The 23,271-nt window shown below is 45.5% G+C and overlaps 3 protein-coding genes across 3 annotated transcripts in view; 2 read left to right on the top strand and 1 right to left on the bottom strand.

Moving 5' to 3' along the window:
- LOC121270153 (zinc finger protein 420-like) overlaps window positions 1-9,828 on the top strand; it is a 45,075-nt gene extending 35,247 nt beyond the window's left edge. The window contains exons 6-7 of the mRNA XM_041175461.1: window positions 6,799-6,936; window positions 8,975-9,828. Of these exons, the coding sequence (XP_041031395.1) occupies window positions 6,799-6,936; window positions 8,975-9,698 (862 nt within the window). The 3' untranslated portion in view covers window positions 9,699-9,828. The remainder of the gene's footprint in view (window positions 1-6,798; window positions 6,937-8,974) is intronic.
- Window positions 9,829-13,808: 3,980 nt separating this feature from the next.
- Window positions 13,809-19,409, bottom strand: LOC121270223 (zinc finger protein 239-like). Its single transcript, XM_041175536.1, has 2 exons — window positions 19,388-19,409; window positions 13,809-15,018 (listed from the first exon to the last, which is right to left on the bottom strand). Exon 2 carries the CDS (start codon window positions 14,899-14,901, stop codon window positions 14,008-14,010), a length of 894 nt encoding a protein of 297 aa, XP_041031470.1. The 5' UTR covers window positions 14,902-15,018; window positions 19,388-19,409; the 3' UTR covers window positions 13,809-14,007.
- Window positions 19,410-20,858: 1,449 nt separating this feature from the next.
- Window positions 20,859-23,271, top strand: LOC121270230 (zinc finger protein 239-like). Its single transcript, XM_041175549.1, has one exon. It carries the CDS (start codon window positions 21,825-21,827, stop codon window positions 22,569-22,571), a length of 747 nt encoding a protein of 248 aa, XP_041031483.1. The 5' UTR covers window positions 20,859-21,824; the 3' UTR covers window positions 22,572-23,271.

Here is a 23,271-nt window from a genome sequence, read left to right as displayed (position 1 = left end):
GTGCCCTCCCACCTATTTTCGTATCTTCAGCAAGTTTGGACACATTACACTCTGCCCCCTCCACCGAGTCATTAATGTAGATCATAAATAATTGAGGCCCTCGGTCTGATCCTTGTGGCACTCCACTAGTTACGTCTTTCCAACCTGAAAAAAGACCTATTAATCATGAATCCCTGTCTTTTGTGTGTTAACCAATCCTCAATCCATGCTAATACATTACACCCAATATCGAGAGCTCCCGTCATGAGCAATAATCTTTTATGTGACACCTTGTCGAATGCCTTCTGGAAATCTAAATACACTAAACTTACCCTTGATCAACTCTGCTTATTATATCGTCAAAGAACTCTAGCAAATTTGTCAAATATGACTTCCCTGTCACAAAACCATGTTGACTCTGTTTGATTGCGTTCAGTTTTTCTAAATGTCCTGCAATTTCTTCCTTAATAATGGAATCTACCTTTTTCCCAGCTACAGATGTTAGGCTGACTGGCCTATAGCCTATAGTCCCTCCTTTCTTGAACAGGGGCATCAGGTTAGACGTTTTCCAATCCGCTGGGACCCTCCCAGAATCCAGTGAGTTCTGGAATATTTCGACCAATGCCTCCACTATCTCTGCAGCCACTTCCTTTCAGTGCCGGGGTCACAATTTTTTACAATATATATTAATGACATAGATGTGGGAAGTGAATGTACTATCGCCAACTTTGCAAATGACAGAAAAATAGGTGGGAAGGCAAGTGGTGAGGATGACACAAAGGGTCCACAGAGGGATATAGACAGGTTAAGTGAATGGGGAGAAAAAAACTTGGTATGTGGAATATAATGTGGGAAAGTTTGAGATTATGCATTTTGGCAGGAAGAATAGAGGAGCTGAATATTATTTAGATGGAGAAAGACTGCAGAAAGCTACAGCACACAGGGATTTGGGAGTGCTCATGCATGAGTCACACAAAGCTAACATATCAGTTCAGCAGGTAATAGGGAAGGCAAATTGAATGTTGGCCTTTATTTCAAAAGGAATGGAGAGTAAAAATAGGGAAGGCTTGCTAAATCTATACAAGGCACGAGTTAGACCACACCTAGAATACTATGAACAGTTTGGTCCCCTTATCTCAGGAAAAATATACTGGCATTGGAGGCAGTCCAGAGAAGTTTCACGAGGTTGATCCTGGGTATGGAGGGATTTTCTCATGAGGAGAGGTTGAGAAGATTGGGCCTGTACTCATTGGGTGTTTAGAAGAATGAGAGGTGACCTTATTGGAACGTATAAAATTTTTAGAGGGCTTGACAGGGTAGATAGTGAGAGGTTGTTTCCCCTTGTGGGGGAGGCTAGGACCAGGGGGCATAATCTCAGAGCAAGGGATCACCCATCTAAGACAGAGATGAGGAGGAATTATCTTCTATAAGAGGGTAGTGAATCTGTGGAATTCTTTACCGCAGAGAGCTGTAGAGGCTGGATAATTAAGTATATTCAAGGCTGTGATAGACACATTTTTATCAGTAAGGGTATCAAGGGTAATGGGGAAAAGGCAGGAAAGTGGCGTTGAGGATTGTCAGATCAGCCATGATCTCATTGAATGGCGGAGCAGACTCGATGGGCCAAATGGCCTACTTTTTCTCCTACGTCTTATGGTCTTATGGTTGGAGTCATACCTAGCACAAAGGAAGATGGTTTTGGTTGTTGGAGGTCAATCAACTCAGCTCCAGGACTTCACTGCGGGAATTCCTAAGGGTAGTGTCCTCGGCCCAACTATTTTCAGTTACTTCATCAATGACCTTTCTTCCATCATAAGGTCAGAATTGGGGATATTTGCTGATGATTGCACAATGTTCAGCACCATTTGCAACTCCTCAGATACTGAAGCAACACATATCCAAATGCAGCAAGACCTGGACAATATCCAGGCTTGGGCTTACAAGTGGCAAATAACATTCACACCATAAAAGTGCCAGGCAATGACCATCTCCAACAAGAGTGAACCCAACCATCAGCTCCTTGATGTTCAATGGCATTACCATCACTGAATCTCCCGCTATCAACTTACTGTGGGTTACTATTGGCCTGTAACTGAACTGGACTAGCCATATAACTACTGTGGCTATAAGAGCATGTCAGTGGCTAGGAATTCTGTGACGAATAACTCACTTCCTGACTCCTCAAAGCCTGTCCAGCATCTACAAGGCACAAATCAGGAGTGTGATGGAATATTCCCCACTTGCCTGGAGTGCAGCTCCCACAACACTCAAGAAGCTTGACACCATCTAGGACAAAGCAGCCTGCTTGATTGGCATCCCATCCACAAACATTCACTCCCTCCACCATCACAGTGGCAGCAGTGTGTACCATCTACAAGATGCACTGCAGGAATTCACCAAGGCTCCTTCGACAGCACTTTCCAAACCCACGACAGCTGCCATCTAGAAGGACAAGGGCAGCAGATAGATGGGAACACCTCCCCCTAGAAGTTCCCCTCCAGGTCACTGACTTGGAAATATATCACCGTTCCTTCACTGTCACTGCGTAAAAATCCTGGAACCCTCTTCCTAACAGCACTGTGCGTGTACCTACACCACATGGACTGCAGCGGTTTAAGATGGCAGCTCACCACCACCTTGTCAAGAGCAACTATGTATTGGTAAAAATGCTGACCCAGCCAGTGAAACCCATATCCCATGAATGAAGAAAAAAATACAAGGACCGTACCAGACTCCTGCTGTGTCTTTACTTCCCATTGACAGCCATAGTATCCTATTAAACACCCACCACAATATTTAGCCCAGAAAGCTGAGGTTATTATGATCACAGCGCTTCAAGGCATTACTGAGAGAACAACCAACTATTCTGAAAGCTCCTTTATTTGTAACTCCCTCAGTGTAAACCTACTTCTCTGGCAACAAAAACACAGCCTCTCCACAGCAGAAAGGAAAACTCTCACCCACCATTTCAAACTCCAAAAGATTTGAGATATTGCTGGTAAGTGACCAGGACAAGTTGCTATTTGTAAGGTGAAGGTGCATCAGCAGCAGGGGTTGGTGAAGAGGGTGATGGTAATAGCCAGACAGACTGACTCACAAGGAAAGCTGCTCCAGAGGGGATTCCTTGCGATCTGCCCAAAATACAATCATTGTGATTATGGCCAAAGAGGCCAGGCACCATAGAAAAGACTTTTCCTCATCACTCACAGCAAGAAAGGTCTCCCCCATTATACATGATACGGACATATGAATGAGGGGTAGGCCACTCAGGCCTGCTCGGCCATTCAATAAGATGATTGGTGATCTGATCATGGCCTCAACATTTCTATCACAAGAACGGCTCTAATTTGAATTGGGTCATACCTTAATGTCTTAGAAAATAATTAATTTTGTTTATGAATCAAATTGGGGCACATTTCTCTTTCCTTGAGTTCTCAATGCACCAGGACGTCCATCACCACCTGAACCTGTGTCTCATGTGTCCAAATTAATCCAGACCTGTGAAATGAAAGGTCCCAATGGACATGTCCCAGCTGAATGATGTTCCCTGGAACACATTGCAGTTTGATTATACAGGCCTATTACACACAGTAAAAGGAGGGTACTGGTATATCCTGGTAGTTATAGATATGTTTACATGGTGGATTGAAGCTTTCCCTGTCTGTATAAATGATGCAGTCACCTACAGCTAAAAATTTGTGGGAACAGATCTTTAACAGGTGGGACTTTCTGAAAAGGATAGAGAGTGATAATGGTTCTCATTTCACAGCAGAGGCAACACAGTGGCTGTGTCATCTTGTGGGTGTGGAACAACATTTCCACATCCCCGACCACCCAGAGTCCAGTGGGATGGTCAAGATGTTTAATCACTCTGGAGAAACGACACTGAAAAAGCTGTCAAGAACAGAGCTGATGATCTGATCAAGCCCAATGACTGGGTCACTGCCTTGCCTGGTGTCTTAATGACTAGTCACTTCCCTCCTGTTCACTCCCCAGTCACAGCTCATTTCAGCTCATGACAGATTGACCAATCCAGATCGTGCGTCCCATCAGGTCCCACACCCCATGGCTACTCAACAGACTCAGGACCAGTTTCTCCAGAAGGAAACACAATATCTATGTTACCATGGAGATCAGTGTAAACAGTAAAAAATGGAAAGGTCAGCTAACTAGATGGAGAATAAATGCTGTGTTTGATTTTATCCAACATGAACAACATGTGGATGGTCATCGTGCTCCTGGACTGTGTCCTGCTTGAAGTTCTGTTCCTGCCAAATGATCCTCCCCCAGATTGTCCTTTCTGAGCTCCAGCCAGGTGATGTTAAACACTCAGGTGGGAAAGACAAAAATCTACAACAATGAGTTTAACACAGCTGATTTATTTGATATATAACCAGAATATTAAACTTCAGTGCAATTATTATCGGCAGAAAGGAACACCAACTCTCAGAATGAACATGGCCCAGTCCTGGATGTGATTAACAGCTGCAATAACAGCAGAATCCAACCCTCGCAGTCACTTGTGTACTCGCTGGTGCCTCACCAGGTGGGATGACTGAGTAAACCCTTTCCCACACTCAGAGCAGGTAAACAACCTCTCCCCAGTGTGAAATCGCTGGTGTCTCAGCAGATGGGATGAATGGATGAATGCTTTCCCACAGTCGGAGCAGGAGAATGGTCTCTCCCCAGTGTGAACTCTCTGTTGGGCCAGCAGGTGGGCTGACTGACTGAATCCCTTCCCACAAGCAGATCAGGTGAATGGCCTCTCCCCAGTGTGAACTCGCTGATGTATCCGAAGGTCGGATGAATTAATTAATCCCTTCCCACACATGGAGCAGGTGAATGGCCTCTCCTCAGTGTGAGTGATTTGGTGCCTTAGAATGTCGGATGACCGAGCGAATCCCTTTGGGCACATGGAACAGGGGAACGGTCTCCCTGCAGTGTGTGTGTTGATGAGTTTCCAGCCGGGATGAGTATTTGAATCCCTTCCCACAGTCCCCACATTTCCATGGTTTCCCCATGGTGCGGGCGTCCTTGTCTCTCTCCAGGTTAGGTGATCAATTAAAGCCTTGTCCACAAACAGTACACGTGTACAGTTTCTCCTCACTGTGAACGGTATGATGCTTTTTCAGGCTGTGTAACTGGTCAAAGCTCTTTCCACAGTCAGTGCACTGGAACACTTTCACTCGAGTGTGTGCGTGTCTTTTCCAGTCACGCTGATGCTTGAAATTTTTTCCCCAGACAGAACAGACAAACATTTCTCCTTCTACATTCAAGGGCCGATGCAGAAACACTCATCACATTTAAAAAGTGTACATTAATGATCTGGACATGAATCTAGGAGCTATGATCAGTAAGTTCACAGATTAAACGAAAATCGGTGGTGTGGGAAACAGCGAGGAGGAAAGCTTTAGAATACAGGACAATATAGATGGGCTGTCAGATGGGCAGAGCAGTGGCAAGTGGAATTTAATCCTGAAAATGTGAGGTGATTCATTTTGGGAGGACTAACAAGGCAAGTGAGTCCATGAAAATGATAGGACTTTAGGAAGTAGAAAGGATCAGAGGGACCTTTGTGTGCATGTCCATAGATCTTTGAAGGCAGCAGGACAGATGTATAATGTGGTTAAGAAGGCATATTGGATATTTGTCTTTATTAATCAAGGCACTGCATACAAGAGCAGGGACATTATGATGGAGCTGTATAAAGCATTAGTTAGGCCACATCTGGAATAGTGTATGCAGTTCTGGTTGCCACACTGTAGGAAGGATATGATTGCACTGGAGAGTGTGCAGAGGGAATTCACCAGGATGTTGCCTCGGCTGGATGTTTCAGCTATGAAGAGAAACTGGATAGGCTGGGGTTATTTTTCTTAGAATAGAGAAGGCTGAGGAGGGACCTGATTGGGGTGTACAAAATTATGTGGGGCATAGATAGGGTAGATAAGAATAAATTTTTCCCTTAGTGGAGGGTCAATAACCAGGGGGCATAGATTTAAGGTAAGGGGCAGGAGCTTTAGAGGGATTTGAGGAAAAATCTTTTCACCCAGAGGATGGGGGGTATATGGAGCTCATGCCTGAAAGGATGGGAACCCTCCAAACATGTAAAAAGTATTTAGATGAACATTTGAAACGTCATAGCATACAGGGCTATGGGTCAAGTGTTGGAAAATTAGATTAGAGCAGATAGGGGCTTGATGACCGGGGCAGACATGATCGGCCAAAGGGCCTGTTTCTGTGCTGTATAGCTCTATGGCTCTAGGTATTTGGATGTATACTTGAAGTGATGTAACCTGCAAGGCTATGGACCAAGAACTGGAAATTGGGATCTGGCTGGATGACTACTAGTTGGTCATCACGGACACGGCGGACTGAATGAATTGCAACATGGCAAAAAACTTAATATAAAACTGGGACTGAAACTCTCACTGATAACACAGCTCAACGGTTTGCCCATTTTAGCTGCCAAGTATGTTTATTTAAGCGCTCGAGGTAATTTGCCTCCATAGAACAGATTCTTCAACATTCCCAATGAGATCGATGTAATCATTAAATGATGGAAAGATCATTAAAAGTTTCCCTGTCTCTCTAATTCTGAACTCTTTGTCCACAGACATTTCACCTTCCACATTTAGAAGGCGATGATATTCAGGTCCTGATGAATCGAGTAACTGTCAGATCATGACATGATATTTGGTTTGAGGTTCCCGCTTGGGAATCCTCCTGTTCTAACTCCTGTAAAAGGAGTTTCCAGGGAAGTTTCACTGTGAGTCCAGGAGAGAAATTCACGACATCTTTTCTTCCTGCATCCGGTCCTAGGATGGCCGCGCCTGCGCCCTGCCGCTTTAAATATGGCGACTGCGCATGCGCCAGGCTGCACATTATCCCTATAAAGATGGCGGCTGCTAACCCGGAGCTGTCACTGGCAGAAACATCAACAGTGTCCGGCCTCTCGGTGTAAACAACGGATTGTATCAGAAGCACTGGAACAGACTTCTCACCCTCCGGTCGCTTTTTGAATGATGGCGGATAAGGAGACCCAGAATGCTCCGCGCGAGTGAATACGCCCTATCTCCATCAGAAGGGCCATAACGCGCAGGCGCAAGAAGGCTCCGCCCCCGGAAGCCGCCTGTCTGCGCGGAGCATGCTCCAGGCTGAGCGCAGACTCAGTGAGATCGAGCGCGGCTGAGAGTCTGAATAGGAGCAGCCGGGAGCGGGGGAACAAGGATTCCTGTAGGAGCTGTTAATCCATTTAACAAAGGCAGATACTTTTAATTTATAGGAGTCAGTAGCAAGGCAGCTCATATTGCCAATCCCCAGTTACCTGTTCAGAAATTGATGGTGTTTTTTTTCTTGAACCGCTGCAGCATGTGTGGTGAAGGGGCTTCCACAAAACTGTTAGGGAAAGACTGAGGGGTTCTTCATCCAGTGATAAAGCAACAGTGATGTGTCCAAATCTGTAACATTGACTTACATTTATAACGGTGATATGTGTCCAAGTCTGTAACACTGACTTACATTTATAACGGTGATATGTGTCCAAGTCTGTAACATTGACTTACATTTATAACGGTGATGTGTGTCCCAGTCTGTAACATTGACTAACATTTATAACGGTGATGTGTGTCCCAGTCTGTAACACTGACTTACATTTATAACGGTGATATGTGTCCAAGTCTGTAACATTGACTTTCATTTATATAGCGCCTTTGATGTAATCAAACATTCCAGTGTGTTTTATGGGAGTTTTACAAAGCAACATCTGACACTGAGACACATGGAGATATCAGGGAAGAAAGTTAAAAGTTTGGTCAAAGAGGTAGGTTTGAAGGAGTGCCTTAATGAGGAAAGTAAGTTACAGAGGTGGAGAGATTTCATGAGGGATATCGTGAGTGTTTTGCCTTTGGCCCAGCCACGAACACTGAAGGAACTGAAAATGGGGATGCTGAAGAGACCAGAATTAGATGAGCACAGAGATCTCAGAGGGCTGTGGGGCTGGAGGAGATGACAGAAATAGGGGTGGGCAAAGCTTTGTAGAGATTTGGAAACAGATGAAAGTTTTAAGATTTGAAGCACTGCTCAACCTGAAGCCTAAGTAGCTCAGTGAGCAGAGTAGTGAAGGGTAGCAGAGTTTTGGATGATCTCAGCTTTACAGAGAGGTTGAATGTGGGATGAATTAGAATAGTCAAATTTAGGGAGTGGAATGGATGAGAGTTTCAGAAGCAGATTAGCTGACTCAGCGGCAAAGCAGGTGAGATTACTGAGGTGGAAATAGGCAGTTTCTGTGGTCATGAGATCAGCTGGGGGGAAACATGACAGAGATTGTGCCCAGTCTTGTCCAGCCTGGGACAGTTGCCAGGGAGAGGAATGAAGTCAGTGGCTATGGAATAGTTTAGAGCAGGGACTGAAGACAATGTCTTTGGTCTTCACGATATTTAACTGGAGGAAATTTCTGTTCATCCAGTACTAGGAGTCAGACAAGTCAGGACGGTTTCAACTTGGAGGGGAACTTGGAAGTGATGGTTTTCACATACACCTGCTTCTCTGGTCCTTCCAGATGGTAGAAGTTGAGGGTTTGGAAGTTTCTGTCAAAGTTTAGGTTGAGTTGTGGATATATAAAATCCCTCTCCTTTGCCCCCTAATGCTCCCACATCTCAATGTCTGCCTACTCTCCCTTAGAAGCCAGAGTCCAGATCCAGATGAGATGGTGGATCCCTTTCCCTGAAGGACATTAGTGAACCAGTTGGGTTTTTATGACAATCCAGCAGTTTTCATGGTCACTTTTCCCTAGTGCTGGCCCCACAAATTACCAGATTCATTCAGCTCAATTTCACAATCTGCCTTTGTGTCTTTGTGGGTTCTCTCACTCACTCCCTTTTCTCTGTTTTAATCAATTTCACAGGGTTTTAGAGGGGAAGAATTTACAGTCAGGAAATTCAAACCCAACATCACATCAGGATCTAACAGAGTTGCACAATTTATCATAACCTGAATATTGTCGGATTTTGAACATGGAAGGAAAAAACACTGTTCACAGTTGGGAGAAACCATACACGTGCTGTGTGTGTGGACGAGGCTTCAACCGGTCATCTGACCTGTCGAGACACAAGCGCAGTCACACTGAGGAGAAACCGTGTAAATGTGGGGACTGTGGGAAAGGGTTCAATTTTCCAGTTCAGCTGGAATCACATCGGCGCAGTCACACCGGGGAGAAGCCGTTCACCTGCTCCGAGTGTGGGAAGGGATTCACTCTGTCATGTAACCTGTTGGCTCACCAGCGAGTTCACACTGATGAGAAACCTTTTAAATGCCCAGACTGTGGGAAGTGCTATAAAAGTTCTGGGGAACTGATGCGCCATCAACGTATTCACACTGATGAGAGGCCATTCAGGTGCTCTCAGTGCCATACTGGATTCAGGCAATTATCTGACCTCACTGTACACCAGCGAGTTCACACTGGAGAGAGGCCATTCACCTGTTCTGAGTGTGGGAAGGGATTCACTCAGTTAGCCAACCTGCTGACACACCAGCGCATTCATACTGGTGAGAGGCCGTTCACCTGCTCCTTGTGCGGAAAGGGATTCACTACATTATCCAACCAGCTGGAGCACCAACGAGTTCACACTGGGGAGAGGCCATTCACCTGCACCATATGTCAGAAGGGGTTTGCTCACTCATCCACCCTGCTGAGACACCAGCAAGTTCACAAAGATGCATGAGAATGCCACCATCTTCAAGTTCCCCACCAAGCTACACACCATCCTGACTTGGAACTACATCGCTGGTCCTTCACTGTCACTGGAAGAAAATCCTGGAACCCCTTTCCTAACAGCACAATGTGTACTTACCCCACATAGACTGCAGTGAGTCAAGAAGACGGCTCACCACCATCTTCTCAAGGGAAATTAGGGATGGGCAATAAATGCTGGCCAAGCCAGTAACACCAGGAACACCCACGTCCCATGAACGATTAAGTAAAAAAGAAAAATTATAGTGATTGAATTTTGCTGTTAATCACACTTAGAACTGATCTATGTTCCTAGTTTATTTCTGCTGATGTAAATGAACTCCAGCCCAGTTATAGGGATTAATATTCTGGATAAAAGTTAAATAAATCAGCTTTATTTTAAATACACAATATGTTGAGTCATTTTAATATCTCTAACACGTTGGCTCCATTTGAAATGCTCTCCCTCTCCCCTGTCTCCTCCATCCTCACCTCCAACAGGTACTCATGGAGGAGCAGCTCATGGTCTTTGTCACTAAGAATGAGACAATTCACTCAGCTGCCTCTGTTGTTTTCCCCCTTCTCCTAACCCACTGGGCCAAACCTCCTCTAAAGTTCCCCTTCTTCCAAGCCCTGAACTCATATCTTCCTCTAGCTTCTCTCCCACCTCCCCTCATGCCCTCTCAGAGCTCATCTTGTCCATGATACCCACCTTCTGTTCCATTGACACTATTCCCACTAAATTACTGACTGCACAACCTCTCCATGTTCACTGATATTGTTAATAGTTCCCTCTCTTCAAATCTGTTGCCATCATCCACTCCTCAATAAACCATCCCTTGACCACACATCCTTGTAAGCTACTGTCCCATCTCCCTTTCCTCTCCAAAGTCCTTGAACATTTTGTTGCCACTTAAATCTCTGCCCATCTTTCCCAGAACTCCATGTCTGAATTCCTCCAATCATATTTCAGCCCTGGCTATGGGCTAGAAACAACTATTAGCAAAGTCACAAATGACATCCTCTGTCACTGATCAGGGTAAACTTTCCCTCCTCGTCCTTTTCGCCCTGTCTGCAGCCTTTGACACAGTTGATCACACCATCCTCCTCCATCACCTCTCCACTGTTGTCCAGCTGGGTGAGATTATACTCACTGGGTTCCATTCTTATCTAATCGTAGCCAGAGAACCATTTGCAACTGCTTCTCTTCCCTTTCCCAGGCCATTACCTCTGGTGTCTCCTAAGATCTATCCTTGGCCCCACCTATTTCTCCTCCACACGCTGCCACCAGGTAACGTCATCTGAAAACACCACGTTAATTTCCACATCTACCTCACCGCCACCTCTATGGACTCCTCCCCTGTTGGTCATTCCTCAGACTGCTTATCTGACATTTAGTACTGGATGAGAAGAAATTTCCTCCAATTAAATATTGGGAAGATAATACAGTGGATTTGGAGCTACCTTCTCCCCAGCTCTGATCTAAGAAGCTGCAGCCACACTGGAGATATTTATATTTAACATGTTCACCACATTTGTCATCTGGCCTTGCTCAAACCATAACCACAAGGATATCTGTGTATTGTTCTGACTGTGAGCACAAAGCTGTGTCACTATTACACACAGGTACCATTTCCTTGGTTCACATCTCTATACAAAGACCAGCTTTTTACACATCCCCTTCCACACTCAAATTAACATCACAAATACAGATTATCTGCACATTAACAGATTGCTTGTGAGATCTTGCTGTTTCCTCAAATCCCCTCTAAACCCCCTGCCCCTTACCTTCAATCTATGGCCCCTGGTTATTGACACCACCGCTAAGGGGAAATGTTTCTTCTTATCTACCCTATCCATGCCCCTCATAATTTTGCACACCTCTATCAGGTCCCCCCATCAGCCATCTCTGCTCTCAGGAAAACAACCCTAGCCTATCCAGCCTCTCTTCATAGCTGAAATGCTCCAGGCCAGGCAACATCCAGGTGAATCTCCTCTGCACCCTCTCCAGTGCAATCATATCCTTCCTATAGTTTGGTGATCAGAACTGCACACAATACTCCAGCTGTGGCCTAACTCACATTTTATACAGCTCCAACATAACCTCCCTGCACTTATATTCTATGCCTCGGTTAATAAAAGCAAGTGTCCCATAAGAGCTTGGGTGGGGTGGAGACAGTCGACATTATGGAGATTAAAATATCTGGTGTTAGTGATGGTGTGGATATGTGGTCACAAACTTATCTTGGGGTTAAATCTGACACCAAGATTGTGAACAGTGTGGTTGAGCCTCAGGCAGTTCCCAGGGAGAGGGATGGACACGGCAGTTATGGAACAGAATTTTCCAGGCTGATCAAATCCACAAGGGAAACTTGGCCACGCTATCACAATGATTTTGCTTTTTGCATTTATTACAAGAAGGCTTGTGCACTGAAGTCAGAAGTAATGAGTCCACGGCCACCTTCAGAGATTTTAAAGATTAATTTAAAGTACTTATTAACAAAAGAAGAAAAAACTTAAACACACACACAAAATCACGGTTACACAGTTACTTAATCTTATAGCATTTCGCAAAATTCATACTTAACCAGACAACCAACTACACACTTCCTTTAAGGCAACAGCCCAAATAGATTCCCAATTTATAAAGACATTCAGCACTATTACCACAAGCACCCACTCGACAGTGGAATTCCAAAGGCTTTTAACACAACCTTGGTTACTGGAACAGCAAACTTCTGGAGGGTAGCTAGAGGCTTTTCCACCCCCAAGTCTGTTTCACACATTGCACCTTTCAAGGTCTCACATGGCCATACCCCACACAACCTTCCATCCCTCTTTAAATATATTTTATACCTTTTGATTTGTAAATCCCCTTGTTTCTCTTTGTCTTTACAAGTTACTTCTCCCAGAATTCCCAGAAAAAGCTTTCATGTTGTTATTATGGCCAGCACTTTTGGGAAAAACAAATGCAATCACTTTGCCTGACTTATCTTGTCAGTTGTAAACATTACACCATCCCTTTGAAAATCAAACAATTCCTTTATCTAAACATGTAAATTACATTCACACCTTATCCACTGAGACCTCATTCCAGCTCACTTATCCCCATTTCAAATGCTTCTTTTACACCTCACTCCTTTGATAATTTAAACCTTGCAGTCTAATTGTCTTTAGTTAATTAAATTAGCCACACACACACAGAACCAGAAGCTGGCTTTACAATATCCCACAATAATATCAGAAAAAAATCTGATAGTTCCTTGACAATTCAAAGTGGTGACTGAAGACAATAGCTTTGGTCTTCCCAAATTTTGACTGGAGAAAATTCCTGCTCATTCAGTACTTGGTGTCGGATAAGCAGTTTGATAATTTAGTAACAGTGGAGGAATGGTGGTGAGGTAGAGCTGGGCGTTGTCAGTGTACATGTGAAAACTAACATGGTGCTTTTGAGTGATGTTGCTGAGTGGCAGCATGTAGATGAGAAATAGGAGGGGCCAAGGATATATCCTTGGGGGACACCAAGTTCAAGGATTTTGTAGAGAAAAGGGAGTTTGGAGATGGGGTGGTAGTTTGTAAAGATGGTGGGATAAAGATTTGTTTCTTCTCAGGAGGGTGATGGTGGTGGATTTTAAGGCAAGAGGGACAGATAAGAGAAAAAACCATTAACAATATCAGCTAACATGGAGAAAATGGATGGTCAGCAGTTTCGTGAGAATAGGGTCAAGGCAGCAGAAGGCAGGTCTTATTGACAAGATAAGCACTGAGAGGGCAAGAGGGGCGAAACTGGAGAAAAACACAGGTTCAGGGCAAGGGGCAGGGGGGGAGCTGTAGAAAGAGTTTGGCCCGGTGGGCCAGTGGAAGGAGGGAAGCAGCTGATCGGATTGTCTCAATCTTAGTGACAAAGAAGCTCCATGAGCTCCTCACACTTGTTGGAGGTGTGGATGAAGGAGACAAGGAGAGCACTTCAAAAGGAACTAATTTGCGTTAGAGATATTAAAAAGACTCAACACGATGCAAGTTTAACACAAAGCTGATTTATTTGACTTTATCTAGAATATTAAACTCCAGCCCAATTGTAGGGGTTATTAGCATCAGCAGAAACAGACCAAATGGACACAGTTCAGTCCTGGATGTGATTAACAGAAAAACCCAATCACTTGTGAACTCGCTGATGTTTCAGCAGTTTGGATGAGGTTATGAATCCCCTCCCACACTCGGGGCAGCTGAATGGCCTCTCCCCAGTGTGAACTCGCCGGTGTTTCAGCAGGGAGGATATGGTTGTGAATCCCTTCCCACACTCAGAGCAGGTGAATGGCCTCTTCCCCAGTGTGAGTGCGCTGGTGTGTCAACAGGATGGATAAGCGAGCAAATCCCATCCCACACTCTGAGCAGGTGAATGGTTTCTCCCCATTGTGAATTCGCTGGTGTACAATGATTTGAGATGATTGTCTGAACCCAGTCCCGCAGTGAGAGCACCTGAACGGTCTCTCATCAGTGTGAATACGTTGATGGATCATCAGGTCCCCGGAACTTTTAAAGCACTTCCCACAGTCTGGACATTTGAAAGGCCTCTCGTCAGTGTGAACACTCTGGTGATTCAGCAGGGTGGATGTGTTAGCAAATCCCTTCCCACACTTGGTGCAGGTGAATGGGCTCTCCCCAGTGTGAATTCGCTGGTGTACAGTGAGGTTAAATAATGTCTTGAAACCAGTCCCACAGTGCGAGCACCTGAATGGCCTCTCGTCAGTGTGAACACGTTGATGGGCAGTCAGTTCCCGGGGACTTTTAAAGCACTTGCTGCAGTCTGGACATTTGAAAGGTCTCTCGTCAGTGTGAACTCGCTGGTGTGTCAGCAGGGTGGATGAGCGAGCAAATCCCTTCCCACACTCGGAGCAGGTGAACGGCCTCTCCCCAGTGTGAACTCGCCGATGTTTCAGCAGGCTGGACGAACAAGTAAATCCCTTCCTACACTCAGGGCAGGTGAACGGCCTCTCCCCAGTGTGAATTCGTTGATGATTTTCCAGCTCTGATGGGTAATTAAATCCCTTCCCACAGCCCTCACATTTCCATGGTTTCTCCCCAGTGTGACTGCATTTATGTTTCAACAGATTAGATGGTCGGTTGAAGCCTCGTCCACACACAGAGCACGTGTACGGTTTCTCCGCACTGTGAACTGTGCTTTTTCCTTCCATGTTCAACTTCCGATGATATTTGGGTGACGATAAGCTGGGCAACTCTGTCAGATCCTGATGTGATGTTTGGATTCAGTTCCCCAACTGCAAATCCTCCCCTTCTAATACCCTGTGAAACTGATTTAAAACAGAAAAGGGAGTGAGAGAGAATCCACAAAAACAGGTTGTGAAATTGAGCTGAATGAATCTGGTAATTTGTGAGGCCGACACCAGGAAAAAGTGACCATGAAAACTGCTGGATTGTCATAAAAACCCAACTGGTTCAATGATGTCCTTCAGGGAAGGGAATCTGCCACCCAGTCTGGGCCTGCACAAGGCACCGGCCTAGATGGGAGAAGAGAGGAAGAGAGAGAAGGGTCGGGGTGGAAGAGGGAAGGGTTGAAAAAGAGGGATTACAACTCAACCAGAATTTTGAGAGAAGCTCAAAACCCTGAACCTCCACCACCTAGAAGGGCCAGGCTGGGAGGTGTGTGTGAACACCATCATCTCCAAGTTCCCTTTCAACTCACACACCAACCTGACTTGTCTGACATCCAGTATTGGATGAACAGAAATTTCCTCCATTTAAGTATTGGGAAGACCAAAGCCATTGTCTTCAGTTCCCACTACAAACTCCACTTCCTGGCCACCAACTCCATCCCTCTCTCTGGTAACTGTCTGAGGCCAAACCAGTCTGTTCACAACCACTGGGTCATAGTTCACCCAAAAATTAGCTTCAAACCACATTTATGCATCATCACCAAGGCTGCCCATTCCCACCTCAGTAACATCGCGCCACACTGCCCGACTCACTGCTCATCCTTTCTTGAAACTCTCATCCATTCTTTTGTCACCTCTAGACTTAACAATCCTGACCGTCCTCCTACATTCAACCTCCCTGTAATCTTGAGGTCACCCAAAACTCTGCTGTCCGTGTGCTTACTCGCACCAAGTCTTGTTCACCCATCACTCCTGTGCTCACTGACCTACAAAGGCTCTGGGTTAAGAAGCACCTAAATTTTAAATTCCTCATCCTTATTTTCAATTACCTCCATGGCCCCTCCCTATCTCTGTAATCTCCTCCAGCCTCACAACCCTCTGAGATATCTGCGCTCCACTAATTCTGACATCTTGAACATTCCCGATTTTAATTGCTCCACCTTTGGTGGTTGACCTGCCAAAGCCAAAAGCTGTGGAATTTCCTCCCTAAACCTCTCTGTCTCTCAACCTCACTTTCCTCCTTTAAGATACTCCTTAAAAGCTATCTGTTTGACCAAACTTTGGTCAAATGTCCTAACAACTCCTTATGTGGGTTTTGTGTCAAATGTTGCTGTATAACACTCCTGTGAACACACATTGGAATGTTCTATTACATGAAAGCCACTATATAAATACACATTGTTGTTGTTGATTTCGGCATATATCATTGTTCTTTCATCAACAGTGGGTGAATCGCCTGTAACATTGTGGGGTCATCTTCACCACACAGGCTGCAGTGGTTCAAGAAGATCAAACATCATCTTCTCCACAAATAAGTGGGGATGGGTAATATCTGCTGCTGGTCTTGTTAGTGAAAGGTCAAGGAGTGGGAGTAACTCTTGCTCTTGCAGAGAGCCAGCACGGGCATGATAGGCTAATTGGACTCTGGCTGTATTGTAACCATTCAATGATTCTATGACTCAATGAAAAAGGACCAACACTGGAGGCCAGGGACCAACTTCAGCCATCAATGTCTATCCTGCAACAAACTGGCACTTAACTGGTCCATCTGTGTTTCCAGATTCAGCTCTGTGAACGAATGCCTGCAATAAAATAATAGCAAAATACTGCAGCTACTGGAAATCTGAAACAAAAAGAGAAAGTGATGGAAATTCTCAGCAGGTCAAGCAGTAACTGTGGAGAGAGAAAAAGAGTTAGTGTTTCAGGGTGTGCAGAATGAACTATGGGAAGTAAAAATGCTGCAGAATTTGATGGTCAATATAAACTCAGAAACAGAAGAGAAATAGACGACAGCTCAGGAAAAACAATTCCTGACCATGAAAGATACTGTGGGAAGATAAAGCTGGAAAGCCAGCAGCACATAGTTGGGCGATGGGCAGTGGTGGAAACCTCATTTAGATGCGGTTAGTGGAAGTAACAGTAAAATACTGAACATAACTAAAACACACCCATTATTAGAGACAGAGGAAGTTAGACAATGGCAGAGAGATGATCAGGGAGATTAGGCAGAGGTGAAACAGAGCAATGAGTGGACATGGATTCAGATCCATAGTAAAGGAACCACACCAGCCGCAGAGACATGGAACCTCTCACAGATAACAGGGAATAGCACTTAAAGCTCTAAATTGTAGAGGAATGGTCAAAAATACTCACCTCTGAACCAATTTCAGTTTTCAATATTAAAATCTCCCACTGGAGCCTGCAGCTGGAAAGATATCAGAAGCACTGGAGTCAGAGAAAAATCTCCCAGTTGAGGAAATACCCGGGGGGGGCGAGGTGATGTCACTGCACAATTGTCGGTGCATGATGACATCACAGACACCAACACAGAACATCTGGGTCTGTGCAAACCAGTGATCACCACATATTATGAAGGATGTGAGGGTCCTTGAGGGCAAGAGGAAATTTACCAGAATGGTTCCAGGGATGAGGGATTTTAGTAAGAATGTTAGGTTGGAGGAACTGGGGTTGTTCTCCTTGGAGCAAAGGAGGTTGAGGGGAAATCTGACAGAGGTGCAAAAGTTTATAAAAGGTTATAAAAGATAAGGTTGAAGCATTTGCCACAATCTTCAGCCAGAAGTGCCGAGTGCGTGATCCATCTCCAGCAATTGTACTGAAGATATGGGCTTCAGAACTTACCTCGCCCTTAGCCAGGCTGTTTCAGTGCAGCTACAACACTGGCATTGACCTGGCAATGTGAAAAATAGTCCGGGTATGTCCTGTACACAAAAAGGACAAATCCAACCTGGTCAATTACCACCCCATCAGTCTATTCTCGATCATCAGTAAAGTGATGGAAGGGGTCATCAACAGTGTTATCAAGCGGCACTTGCTTAACAATAACCTGCTTGCTGATGCCAAGTTTGGGTTCCACCAGGGCTACTCAGCTCCTGACCCCATTACAACCTTGGTGAAAACATGGACAAAAGAGCTGAACTCTGGAGGTGAGGTGAGAGTGACTGCCCTTGACATCATGGCAGCATTTGACCAAATGTGACATCAAGGAACCCGAGCAAAACTGGAGGCAATGGGAATCAGGGGGAAAACTCTACACTGGTTGGAGTCATACCTAGCACAAAGGAATGTGGTTGTGGTTGTTGGAGATCAATCATCTCAGCTCCAGGACATCATTGCAGGAGTTCCTCAGGGTAGTGTCCGAGGCCCAACCATCTTCAACTGCATCATCAATGACCTTCCTTCCATCATGAGGTCAGAAGTGGGGATGCTCGCTGATGATTGCACAATGTTCAGCACCATTTGTGACTCCTCAGATACTGAAGCAGTCCATGTCCAAATGCAGCAAAACCCGGAAAATATCCAGGCTTGGACTGAAAATGGCAAGTAACATTCGAGCCACACAGGTATCAGGCAATGACCACCTCCAACAAGAGAGAATCTAACCATCGCCCTCTGACATTCAATGGCATTACCATCACTGAATCCCCCGCTATCAACATCGTGGGGATTGCTCTTGACCAAAAACTGAACTGGAAGGACAAAGGCAGCAGGTAGATGGGAACATCACCCCCTGGAATTTCCTTTCCAAGTCACTCACCATCCTGACTTGGAAAAATATCGCCGTTCCTTCACTGTCACTGGGTCAAAATCCTGGAACTTCCTTGCTAACAGCACTGTGGGTGTACCGACAGCACATGGACTACAGCGGTTCAAGAAGGCAGCTCACCACCATCTTCTCAAAGGCAACTAGGCATGGGCAATAAATGCTGGCCCATCCAGCAAAGCTCACATCCTGTGATTGAATGAAAAAAATATAAGGTATTAACTAATCATAAAAGTATCACAGACATAGATTTAAGATTTAGGATAAGATCTACAGGGAGAATGTGAGGGAAAAATTTCACACATTGAGTGTTAATGACCTGGAACTCAATGCTTAAACTCAAAGACCGATAATATCCAGGTCCTGATGAATCAATCGACTCGAGTCAGGTCTTAATGTGATCTTTGCTTTGAGTTTGCTGTGGGTAAATCCTCCCCTTCCAATTCCCTGTAAAAGGAGTTTCCAAAACCCATCCCTGTCAGTCCAGGATAGAAATGCACGATATTCTCTTCTCCTGCTGACAGGGATGACCACGCATGCGCCCCGATGCATATTAACACTAAAGATGGCGGCCGTTAACCCGGGCTTTTTGCTGGAGACGCGATCCCGCAGCCTTCGCCCCACAAATAGTTTCCTATTTTGGGTTCATAGCCGCATCGAGTGCTTATGAACCCTCCCCGTCCACCCACTGACTCTGTTTCTCCCTCCACCCGCCCTTTATCTTACCTCCTGTGGATCCGACAAATAAGCCTCGGCCCACCGCCATTACCCACACTGCGCATGCTCCAGGTCACCGTGCTCGGTGGATTCACGGCAGCTTCGGACCAATAGAGAGAGGGGACGAGGCTGGAGGACTGAGCGGGTTCTGCTGGTCCTCCAACCAATCGGAGTGAATGAGGGGGCGGGGCTGAGCCCGGGTCTTTCGCATTGGCTGAAACTCCGCATCATTTTGAAAGCTGATTTGTCTCAAACTCCAGGAGAAAACTGGACCTTTCTGTTTGTGGCTTTAAACAGATGAAACCCTGTGGGTGTGGAGCAAACGTTTCAACATTTGTTAATGAAATGTGGGAACATGGTGAAACAATGTTCAAACAATTCATGGGCTGACTTAAATGAATAACTGGGGAGACAGCGAGTGTTAACATTAAAACAAGGAGAGTCCCCGTTTCCAATAAATGAACCGGCAGAATGGTTAGGTCAGGTTCAGGAGAAGGTAAATAATGTCATAATTCTGAATAACACAGACAGTCATACGGACTCGAAACATTAACTCTGTCTTTCTTTCCACAGATGCTGTCAGAGCTGCTGAATTTTTCCAGCATTTTTTGTTTTTCTTACAGACTATAAAGGAACAGCTGATCTCAAAGATAATGTTTTGTAGTATGTGTGGAGGGGATCAGCTGAATCAGGTTTAAAGGGGTGAAATTTTTTTTTTCTAGATTGGACAATCACATTAAAATCTGCAACTCAGATGGGACCATTGATTATTGCAGATTTCCATCAGTGCATTATTCCAGGAAGCCTTAAAATCATACAGACAGTATTTCAGAACCAGGGTTCCAACTACACGGGGGCAATGGGCAAGTTCACCCCAGGAAAGCCCACAAAAAATCAATCACAGGGACAGCCACTATAAGAACAACTTTTGTCGGAGGCAGAATCTGTGAGCAGGAGCTCCTCCAGTAGCAATGCAGAATCCCAACTGCTAGGATGCTGGGTAATTGTGAGTGGAAAATTTTTTTTTGTGATTACTTTGTGGTTATGAGATTGAGACTTTGACCACAGAGCCAATTAGTAAAGATCAGAACCAAATGATAAAGAAACACCAATGCACGGACCTTCCATTATACAGCAGAAGGAAGGGGAATGGGCATTTGTGAAGAATTTACAGTAAGTTAGTTGAACATGACTTGCCCTTAACACGTTTGAGCTGGCTTGAGATATGTTTAAATCACTTCGAGAAATGGAACATGGCAGAGCACCAATTTACTAAGATTTACGTGTGACTTTTCTTTTTATTTGTTCACAATTGGGTAGCAGAAAATTGTTTTCATTCTCTATTTTGTGTTTCAATGGCACCGCTGATACCCACAATCTCATGCGTGTGTGAAAGTGCCCTATTCACTGTACAGGAGCCCAGTGCGCAGGCGCAATGCTGACGGTGGCTGGAGCATGCGCAGTCTCAGTTTGCCTAAGCTCTGGGAGTGCGGGAGACGCGGGTGAGAGTCGCTGAGGCTGAGGGAGGAGCGGATCCGGGAGCCGAGGTGGGGAGGATCCAGAAACACACGGTGTTGGCCGCAATCCCGGATCACAGCCTCCAAGTCCCGTGTTTGCAGCTCCGGGGCTTCTTCCCGGTGACAGAGCTGGGTTCAGGGGAAGAGGCTCCGGGGCGGGAGATTCAGAAACTGCGGGGAGACCGCGGGCCGCCCGGGGGCTCAGAAACTGGGGGGACGGATTCAGGGTCCGGGTAAGACCCACCCGGGAGGGTCCCCCCCTCCTGTGTCCCGTCCGACGGCAGCTGGGGTCCCGCCTGAGACCCTGAATCAGAGACACAGGAGCTGGAGAACTGAACCCAGACAGAGGAGAGGGAGGGAGAAAACTGGGAGTGGAGGAAAGAAATGATGGAGATGGTGAGATGGGTTTGGATTTCAGCCCAGGGAGGAGGGAGAGTGTGTGGGACGGGAATTTACAGCTTTGGAGGAACAAGAGAGGAAAAAATGTTCCATAGAAACTAGAATTGTCTGTTCTGAATTTCAGTCCTGGATTTAAAGTGATGACTTTTGTAAACTCGTTTTACAGGGTATTAAACGGAGATGACTGGCAGACAGAAAACGCAAAGCAAACATCACATCAAGATCTGTCAGAGGCAATGAATTAATCAGGACCTGAATATCATCAGCTTTTGAATGGGGAAGGGGAACTGTTTGTCTATTCTGTCTTTGGGAAAGGATTTCAAACATCGGTATGACTGGAAATGCCTCAACACACACACACACCCGAATAAGAGTGTTCCAGTGAACTGACTTTGGAAAAAACTTTAAGCAGTTACACAGTCTGCAAAAATATCGCACCATTCACAGTGGGGAGAAACTGTAAATGTGTTGTGTGCGGACAAGGCTTCAACTAATCGTCCAACCTGGAGAGAGACAAGGATCCCCACTCCATGGAGAAACCATGGAAATGTATGGACTGTGGGAAGGGATTCAATTTCCCATCCCAACTGGAAGTTCATAGGCGCAGTCATACTGGGGAGAGACCGTTCACCTGCTCCCTCTGTGGGAAGGGATTCACCCATTTGTACAACCTTTGCACACACCAGCAAGTTCACACTGAGGAGAGGCCATTCACCTGCCCCGTGTGTGGGAAGGACTTCACTCGGTCATCCCACATTGAGACACACCAACTTGTTCACACTGATAAGAGACCGTTTACATGTTCTGACTGTGAGAAGAGTTTTAAATGCAGAAAAGATCTGCTGATACATCAACGTATTCACACTGGGGAGAGGCCGTTCACCTGCTCCACGTGTGGGAAGGGATTCATTCAGTCATCCCACCTTCTGACACATCAACTTGTTCACTCTGACAACAAATTTTTAAATTGTTCTGATTGTGACAAGAGCTTTAAAAGCAAAAAGGATCTGCTAACTCATCAATATACTCACACTGGAGAGAGGCCATTCACCTGTACCAACTGTGGGAAGGGATTCAGCCGTCCGTCTGCCCTCCTGAATCACCAGCAACTTCACACAGGGGATAGACCGTTCACCTGCTCTGACTGTGGGAAGGGATTCACCCGTTCATCTAACCTTCTGACACATCAGCAGGTTCACACTGAGGAGAGACCATTCACTTGCTCCATGTGTGGGAAGGGATTCACTCGGTCATCCAACCTATTGAATCACCAGTGAGTACACACTGGAGAGAGGCCATTCACCTGCTCCATGTGTGGGAAGGGATTCACTCAGTTATCCAACCTGCTGACACACCAGAGCATTCACAGTGGGGAGAAGCCATTTACCTGCTCTGTGTGTGGGAAGAGATTTTCTCATTCATCCTATCTGCTGAAACACCAGCGAGTTCACAGTGGGGAGAGGCCGTTCACCTGTAATGCCTGCTGAAAGGCATTCACTCAATCATCACACCTGCGAACACACCAGTGGGTTCACAAGCGACTGCAAGGTTTGGATTCTACCCCTGTTGATGCTGTTAATCATACCAGGACTGAACCATGTTCATTCTGACTGTCCTGACCTGTTGATGAGGTTCAATATTCTGAATAAATGTGAAGTAAATCAGCTTTGTTTGTAGACTTTTGTTTTTCCCCACCTGAGTGTTTAACATCGCCTGGCTGGAGTCAGAAAGGACAATCTGGGGGAGGATCTTACAGTAGGAACAAAACTTCAGCCTGGACACAGTCCATTAGATTCACACTGAGGGACCCCCAAACAACACTTTGGTCTTTCTCATCTTTCTTCACTGACGGTACAACCCCAATGTGGGTGATTCCTGAGGTGTGTAAGAAATGTGTCTCAGCTGCTCTCTTCCATGGTTCAGAGCTCCTAGACGCAGAACAGAAGGCTCTTTTACAACTGGGTTTAGAGTCAGGAA

The sequence above is a fragment of the Carcharodon carcharias genome, chromosome 27, assembly GCF_017639515.1.
Source record: "Carcharodon carcharias isolate sCarCar2 chromosome 27, sCarCar2.pri, whole genome shotgun sequence".
In the NCBI taxonomy this organism is placed as follows: domain Eukaryota; kingdom Metazoa; phylum Chordata; class Chondrichthyes; order Lamniformes; family Lamnidae; genus Carcharodon; species Carcharodon carcharias.
The sequence above is the reverse complement of the archived record's forward strand: the minus strand, read 5'-3'. Positions and strand labels throughout refer to the sequence as shown.

Coding starts and splice junctions, on each gene's coding strand:
- LOC121270223 (XM_041175536.1), bottom strand. CDS start 14,901: ATGGAAGGAAAAAGCACAGTTCACAGTGCGGAGAAACCGTACACGTGC.
- LOC121270230 (XM_041175549.1), top strand. CDS start 21,825: ATGGAGAAACCATGGAAATGTATGGACTGTGGGAAGGGATTCAATTTC.